General features: G+C 49.4%; 1 protein-coding gene across 1 annotated transcript in view; it reads left to right on the forward strand.

Annotated features, from left to right (window-relative positions):
- Nucleotides 1-3,635: 3,635 nt before the first annotated feature.
- CHRDL2 (chordin-like 2) overlaps nt 3,636-8,130 on the forward strand; it is a gene marked incomplete at its 5' end in the record, with an annotated part of 18,440 nt that continues 13,945 nt past the window's right edge. The window contains 4 exons of the mRNA XM_009073656.1: nt 3,636-3,748; nt 4,596-4,689; nt 5,475-5,617; nt 8,056-8,130. The exon at nt 8,056-8,130 is cut by the window's right edge and continues 19 nt beyond it. Coding sequence (XP_009071904.1) covers nt 3,636-3,748; nt 4,596-4,689; nt 5,475-5,617; nt 8,056-8,130 — 425 coding nt within the window. The remainder of the gene's footprint in view (nt 3,749-4,595; nt 4,690-5,474; nt 5,618-8,055) is intronic.

An 8,130-nucleotide genomic window follows, 5' to 3' on the forward strand; every position in this document is an offset into this window, starting at 1 on the left:
ATTCTGTGGTTCTCTCTCTGGAAGTGTTCTGACTGACATTGGCAAATTTGATGGTTCAACAACGAGGTTGTGGGGTCTTGCTCATCTCCCCTCATTTCATGTTCTCTCACTGAATCTAGAGCAGGTCAAGAAGATGTGGGATGGCATCTTGGTGATGCCTGGTGTATGAAGCTAAAGAGGGATTCCATTCTCATAGTGTGAGAGAGGTCCCTGGATGCACCACAGGACTTGCTGCTTGGCGGCAGAGGAATTATTTCCATGGCTTTCATTTGTTTTTTCTGGTTCTTATAACTCATAATGGCTCTCTGAAGAGCAGAGTCTTGTGCTGGGGGCTTCTTGTGTTTGAGAATCACAGAACATTAAGGTTGCAAAAGACCTCTGAGGTCATCGAGTCCAATCTATGACCTAGCACCACCATGTCAAATAGACCATGGCACTAAGTGCCACGTGAAGTCTTTCCTTCAGGACTCCACCACCTCCCTGGGCAGCACATGCTATCATTTAATCATCCTTTCAGAAAAAACTGGTCAAGTGGGACCTGCTCTTGGAGGTGTTTACAATGGGGAACTCACTCCTTTCCACCTCTGCTCCTGCTTCCAGGTCTTATAGGGCTAATTCCAAGCATGGAGCCTCTAGCTTGCAATCAGCAAGCTCTGCTTGTGTCTCCAAGGTGGTGTGGACCAGGCTGGGCTACTGCCTTGTGGTCCTCGAAAAGGAAAACAAGATGAGGGCTTCATCTGGAATTTTGGTGCTGCAAAGCCTTCTCTGGAAAAGGAAAAGCAAGCCCATGTGACTGTTGTGAGTGTGCCGCTGCTGGATGGAATAAATAAGGTGACTGGACGGCACAGGAGCAACTCACTGCCACAAATGGCTTTTCACTCCAAGAGACTTGGGAAGATATCCAAAGTTTGACCTCTGAAAATGAAATTATTAGCCTGGCATGGGCAAAAATGATCCAGAGCCTCCAGCTTTTAAATCTCCTCCTTCCACCATCCCCAGCCTGCTCTTACCCAAGCACAGTGGTGCCCCTTGCCAAACATGCGGCACAGTGCTACTGAGCTGCCGACAAGTGTCTCCTGCTGCCTGGTGCTGCCAGTCGGCTTCAATTTCACCAGCAGGCCCTTTGCAGACATGAATCAGGCTGCTTTCGAGGGCTGGACCCAAACCAGGGCTCCACTTGTGATTAAATGTTTGAAGGAAGCAGCCAACTGGCATGGGAGCCTGCGAGCCGAGCTGGGTCACGTCACATGGAGGCAACTTGATTTGTTCACCCTCAGTGTAATTCATGAAGATGCTGCAAGCAGGGAAAAATGAAGTAGTTTTCTCATTCCTTTGCAAAATGAAGATTGGGGTATTTTTTAATTTTGTGGATTTTTTTTCTCTCTTTTCTGGGTTTCTGCAGTTTTTGCATGGTTTGCTGTGAGCCTGTGTGTGCATGCCCAGGGACAGGGGTTTGCTGGCTGGTCAAGAGGTTTGGAGCAGGCTATGGGGACAATGTAAACTCCTGAGTAGGAAAAAGGAAGAAAAATACTTCTGCCTGTCCCTCTGATGACATCCACTTCAAAACTATTGCAAATCTCTACTTCTGCAGATGCAACACTAGTCCCACACTGCTGTGCTTGGGCCAGGTGGTCTGAACAGCTGGTGGCTACCTCCTGTGAAGGTACAGCTAGGAGAAACAAATGCTTAAAGCCATCAGCAGGGAGCTCAGGGCTGCTGACAGGGCTTGACTTGGAAGAGACCCCTAAGGATCATGATAGACCCATAGGGCTGCCCTTCCTGCTGGCCAGAGGGGCTGGCCATAGTAGAGCATTGCTTGGGTTCATCCTGAGGATGGCCAGGAGCTGGAGGAGGGATGACAGCCTGCCCAAGCATATTTGGATGAGTCTTGTCTGGTTGATGGGAAGAAATGCATTAAGCAGGTGACATCTCCAGCTTTGGTAAGGTGGGACACGTTTGGTAAGGTGACAGAGGCACAGGATGGCTTTTAGCATTCTTGGGGTGGTGAATACCACTGAGCTCATTTGGGGACCCTCTGCTGTTCATCAAGGTGGGAGCTGGGCACCATGCCTTGGAAAACAGCCCTCTCCCCTCTCCCTCATCCCCAGGGTGCCACAAGGTTTTAAAAGACCCATAAATGCTTCAGGGAGCATAAATGTCTCTAATGCCTTCAAGCAATGTAATTGCCCGAACTGTCTCAGATCCACTTGATGACATAACCTTTTAAATCACCTTTGGTTTTTAGTGGGGCTGTGAGCACTTAAACTACTAATAACACACACAGGCAGGTATGTGCTTAGTCAGGAAAGAACTTAATTCCCAGCATGACCCTCTGCCTGGTCAGGGCTTGGGGGTACACCATGGAAGAGTGGGAGCAGCCACCAGAGCTGTTAGAGGGTCCAGGTTCCTGGAGGTCCAGCCTGGGTTGGAGTTTGGTCCTGCAGGACCAGGTGATGCTTGTGGGTGTGAATATTAAGGATGACTGGAGTTTTTTTGGCCAAAGTCATGCGGGGTTTGGTGGTGATTATGGCCATGGTTTGTCCCACAGGCTCCTGCTGTGCTGACCTGGTCCTGCCCAAGGACTGGTGTGTAACCAAGAACTTGGAGATGGGGGTGTTGATAGGGACCTGCTAAAATACAGGGAGAGATCTCTGAAGGGGATCACTTCCATGACTTGTGCTGGGCACCGTCTCATCCCTCTCCCTGTGCCATGGCAAGATTAAACCCATGCCAGTGTAGGCAGATTTGGATTGTTTCTGGGACAGACACTTCCAGTTTAGAAGCACAGCTGGAAACCAGCCCTTTTTGGGATATAGGATCGAGGAGGAAGAAAAAAATACGTGTGTGTGTGTTTTCTGGGGCCAAAAGTGGATGAGGTAGATTTGCTGTGCCCATGGACAGCCCCATAAATGAAAAGGCAATCATTCCAGTCAGACCAGTGCTGTGTCAGTTCAGGGAAAGCTACGGGGCTGAGCCTGGTGGGATGACCCAAGCCAGCCCAGTCCTGCTCCTTAGGGCTGAGGTTTGGCTGCCCATGTGCTTTTCTTGGGATCCTTGAGAGAATGAGCTGAAGCTCTTAGGGGGAGCAAAAGATTTTTCTCCAGAATGTGTTTCTACCCAACACTGTCTTTTTATTTTTCTTTCTTCTTTTTTTTTTTCCCCATTGATGACAGTGAAAATGTCTCCTAAATTCTGGCTCTCCTATCTCTGTCACCACTCCCAACCTTTCTAGTCTCCCTGGGGGAAAATCCATCCTATAGCATTGCCTAAAATTACCTGTCCATCCTCCAGTGAGCATTTCTACTGCCTTATTTTAGAGTGAAACCTCATTTTTTTGCCTAAACCCCACCCATTCAGTTCCTTGCTTGTCAAGGGGGTCCAGCTTGCTCAGAGGAGTCGCCACTTGCGTCAGATTGGTCCCAGTGGGAAAAAACTCCACTGGATTATTGCAAAAAACCCGACATTTTGGGTAATGTATTCCATCAGTGTTTGGTGGATGGGATGTGGCCATCAGCTCTTCATGGGGAACAGCATGAAGGCACAGGGGTGTCCTTGTTCTTCTCTTCACAGAAGGAGGAAAGCTCTCTGGAGGACAATCCCATTTTCTCATGTGGCTTCTCCTGGTTGACTTTCAGGGCCGGACACGTTCTGCGACTTCAACGGCAAGAAGTACATCCCTGGGGAGAGCTGGCACCCCTACCTGGAGCCACAGGGGCTCATGTACTGCATCCGCTGCAGCTGCTCCGAGGCATGTGGAGGGGTTGGGGATGCTGCTGCCTTGGGGCTTGGCTGTGGCAGCTTTTAAGTAGATCAGTCCTGGTGTCTAATTGGACCAGAGAAGCCCTTTCCAGTCCCATAATGATGTTGGATTAATCTCTTTCCTTTTGAAAAAGCTGTCATGTCCCCTGGAGGTGCTGGGTTGGCCTTGTGAGGGAGTTGCCATTGACCTCGGGGAGACCTTTTAGAATCATAGAATCATCAAGATTGGAAGAGACCTTCAATGTCATCAAGTTTTAGTACTTAAAGGGAGTTTGTAAAAAAGATGGAGAGTGATATTTTGCAGAGGCAGAGAGTGATTGGGCAAGAGAATAGTTTTAAACTAGAAGAGGGAAGGTTTAGGTTAGATGTTAGGAAGAAATTCTTTCCTATGAAGCTGGTGAGGCAATAGCGCAAGTTGCCCAGAGAAGCTGTGGTTGCCCCATCCATGGAAGTGTTCAAGGCCAGGTTGGATGGGGCTTGAAGCAACCTGGTCTAGTGGAAGGTGTCCCTGCCCATGGCATGGGGTGGAACTGGATGATTTTTAAGGTCCTTTCCAACCCAAACCATCCTGTGATTCTGTGATTCTGTTTCAGTAGCACTGGTGGGTTGAGGATGGAGGTGGCTTAGGGCTGCTGTCTTGACAACAGGTCATCTTTGCTGATGAGAGCCCATGGGATGGTTGGATTTAAGCCAGGGATGGAGACATGCTTGGTGAGCTGCAACCAGCACAATTTGTCCTAATGTGGCCACCATCCAACATCTTCCTCTTCTTACAGGGGCAAACATGACCTGAATGTTCTCCATGAGCTAAATGATCCATCTCTGTCTCTCCCCAGAACACCAACATCAGGTGCTACCGGATCCAATGCCCAGCTCTGCACTGTGCCAACCCTGTCACGGACCCCCAGCAGTGCTGCCCACGGTGTCTTGGTAGGTGGATATCCCTCAGGGAGAGGGTGACAAAGTGGCCATGGTCCTACAGGGTGTAGGATCTCAACTGCAGTCACTTGAATGCTCATACCTGTGGCCTGCATTGCTCACAGAGTCATGGAAGCAGTGGCAGCTCAGGCTGCTCATGTTGCTTTTTCCCTCCAAAAATGTCATTTTGATGGAAAAATGCTCACTGCCAGACCACTTTCTCCCCCACCATCCTGAGAGCCTTGTAGGGACAAAATGTCAGTTCACACTTCAGGGGCAAACCAGGAACTGGCACTTCATTCTGATCATTTGCCAGCAAAGTGTCTTAGATTAAAAAAAAAAAGAATTTGAAGATGTTAAACAAAATTCTTGATTTTATTCCTTCCCATCGTTGTAATGATCTTCAAATTCAGATGGAGTCAGGTAAAAAGTGCTTCTCCCTTGGGTGTCTGACTAAAAATTTAAGTTTTTTATTCTATTTTTATCCTATTTTGTCTTGCTGATTTCTCAAATCACTGGTGGTTTCTAACTAGCTTTTCCAGCACTGACTCAAGAGGTCAGACTTCCAGGTTTTACCACTGTGCTGAGCTCAGTGCAGTCAGGACACCCCCATACCCCCAAAACATTTGGGCACATAATTCCCCACGACCATGCAATTCTCCAACTATTTCTTCATGACAACCATGGGATATAAAGGGCTTCCTGTCCTTTTGGGTTGGACTGGTGGAGAAGCTGTGGAACATCCATCAGGGCCGGGGAAGGGCTGGTTCTCATCCTGTTCTCATCTTCTTTTCCAGAGCCACATTCCCCCTCTGGTCTGCGGGCACCTGTCAAGTCCTGCCAGTACAATGGGACGACCTACCATCAAGGAGAGATATTCACCACCACTGAGCTGTTCCCCAGCCGTCAGCCCAACCAGTGTGTGCAGTGCAGCTGCTCGGTAAGCTCCTGGCGAGCCCATGGGACATGGGGAGGGCTTGGGTTCTTCTCCTGCATCCCGATAGTGTCCCACCAGGTCAAAAACCATGTGAAGATCCTCGGGTGGTACCAGCCCATGGTGGGATGATTTGTCATTAGGATCAGGTTATCAGTACAGAAGACTGAGGTCCCTTTGAAATGGTGCTGAGTGCTCCTTGCCCAGTGACTAGGTGAGCTGGGTGCTTCCTCCTCTGGGCCATAGTGTGCAGAGATGTGCCCTGGAGAAGGCCTTGTATGTGCTTTCCAGGTTGTCTACCAAAAGCATTTGCAGGAAGCATCACCTTTTCATGCTGAGTTCCAATGACTTTGGCAGGACCATTGTATTGCCCTTCTTTCTTGATGGTCCTGACTGTCCTACTGGGAGGGCTGTGGCAGTGTCCAGAATGTCCTCAGTGTGCATCACCATGATGGATTATCCATCCATCACCCATTTGCAACTCCATCAGGATGTTCCTGCTTCATAAACCTCCAGAAATGCCCTGAGACAGGGCTTAGCTTCACTCTACCCAGTCCTCTCCCAGTGGCTGGGATCCTGTGGAAACCCATCCAAAAATGAGTTCTGACAGCTTGCTCAGGAGGCACAAGGCAGCCTGGCCAGTGGTGGTGGGAAAGGTGTGTGGAGTGCCAGGAGCTGAGTGTCAGGAGATAAGTGGAGCAGCTCCTCCTCGAGCTGGAGTGAGGAAAGGGGATTGAAAGTACTGACGCTGGACTTGGATGCTGTGGGAAACTGCTCATGTGAGCTGCAGCCTCTGCCATAAAACATGAGAGGGTTGCAGGTATGGCTTTCACCTGCATCATTCAGAGCCCTTGGATGGGGTCAGGCTCCACTGCTCTGGGCTTTGCTTGCACCAGGACTAAGTTTGGCCAGGAAAGACAAAAGGGGCAAGAGAGCCCAAACCACCTCCCTCTCTCATGCCAAGAACACACACAGTGGTTACATCATGTGATGCTTGATAGTAAAGTATCTGTGATATTGGAATAGCCGCTCTGAGCCTCACATGCCTCAGAGCTTGGTTGCAAGAGGAATAACTTAGATGTATAAATTAGATAAAATGTAGAAATTTTACAGCTTTTGAGGCTTGTTCCTCTGTCAGACACCCAAAGGGATGGTGGGAGCTCTGGAATCTGACTGGATGTACCCACCTTGTCCTGCTTTCCCACCTCATCCTGCAGCATCACCTGTGGAGTTCTGTGTCCCTCTCAGAGTCACAGGCTGTCCCTTGGGCTCTGTTTATTCCACAGGGCAATGCCTTGGATGCAAAGGGAAAAAAAAGGCTGGCTATGGAGTCTTGCAGCAGTGAGGTCTCGCTGGGCTGTGTCTGATGTTGTCAGCTGCTAGAACAGCTGCGTGAACAGCTGGTCTAACCCTCTTTGAAAGCTGCCCCAAGACCAGAGCCTCTGGGATAAATCCTGCTTTTTTATACTTGCCCAAGGCAGGTCATTGCCATGAGCTGCTGGTCAAGAGAAAGAAGGAAGAGGTCAGACTGGAATCTCTGAAGCAGAGAGCAGAGTTTGGTTTGCAGTGACCTCTACCAGATCCTGTCATTTATCAAACCTTCTTCATTCTCTTCATGATCCTTGCACAGAGGTTTGGCTTCCTGATGGGAGAGGAAGCTGCTGTGGTTTGGTTTTCTATGAGGATATCCTTGGTTAACCTCCTGGTTTTGGTTGACTGGGAGTGTGTGGATACCCCAGAGAAAATTGCTGCACAGAGAAGACCTTGCTGTGGAGGTCTGGCTGCTGAACATCCTTTTCTACCCTTCTGCAAAGCAGCAAAAACTTAGTCCTGCAGCAAATCAGTGCCAATCCATTGACTGAAGCGGGACTGGAATGCACCAAGGTCAAGACTGGTCTTGACCTGTGGTTTTAAGCTTGAATCACTGCAGCAAAGATGTTTTCCAAACCAATCACACAGGTAGCACAAGAGGTCTATGCCTGAACATTTATCCACAGCTTTTTTGACCCAGTGTCTGTGTGGTTGGCTATGGTGTTAGCAAATGACCTAAGGCAAAAGGAGGGACATTTGGTGTGCAGCTGGGGTTGGGTTCAGCATCACACTTGCCATTTCCACCTGTGTCCTCCAGGTCTTTCTACTGGGAGATGTCAGGGAAAGGGACCTTAAAGCTCATCCAGTCCCACCCCCTGCCGCGGGCGGGGACGCCTTCCACTAGACCAGGTTGCTCCAAACCCCATCCAAGCTGGCCTGGAACACTTCCAGGGATGGGGCAGCCACAACTTCTCTGGGCAACCTGTGCCAGTGCCTCAGCACCCTCACAGGGAGGAATTTCCTTCTAATGATTTATGTTAAATCTACAGTTTGAAGTGCTGTCACCCCAACCTGGGAGACATACAGCCCTTTATAATGCTGACAATGACTTTTGTTTCCTCCTGCTCTCCTAGGAAGGACAGATTTACTGTGGCTTGGTGACCTGCCCAGAGCTGTTGTGTTCATCTCCCTTAACCGTGCCGGATTCC

Source organism: Acanthisitta chloris, unplaced genomic scaffold, assembly GCF_000695815.1.
Source record: "Acanthisitta chloris isolate BGI_N310 unplaced genomic scaffold, ASM69581v1 scaffold29374, whole genome shotgun sequence".
Taxonomy (NCBI): Eukaryota; Metazoa; Chordata; class Aves; order Passeriformes; family Acanthisittidae; genus Acanthisitta; species Acanthisitta chloris.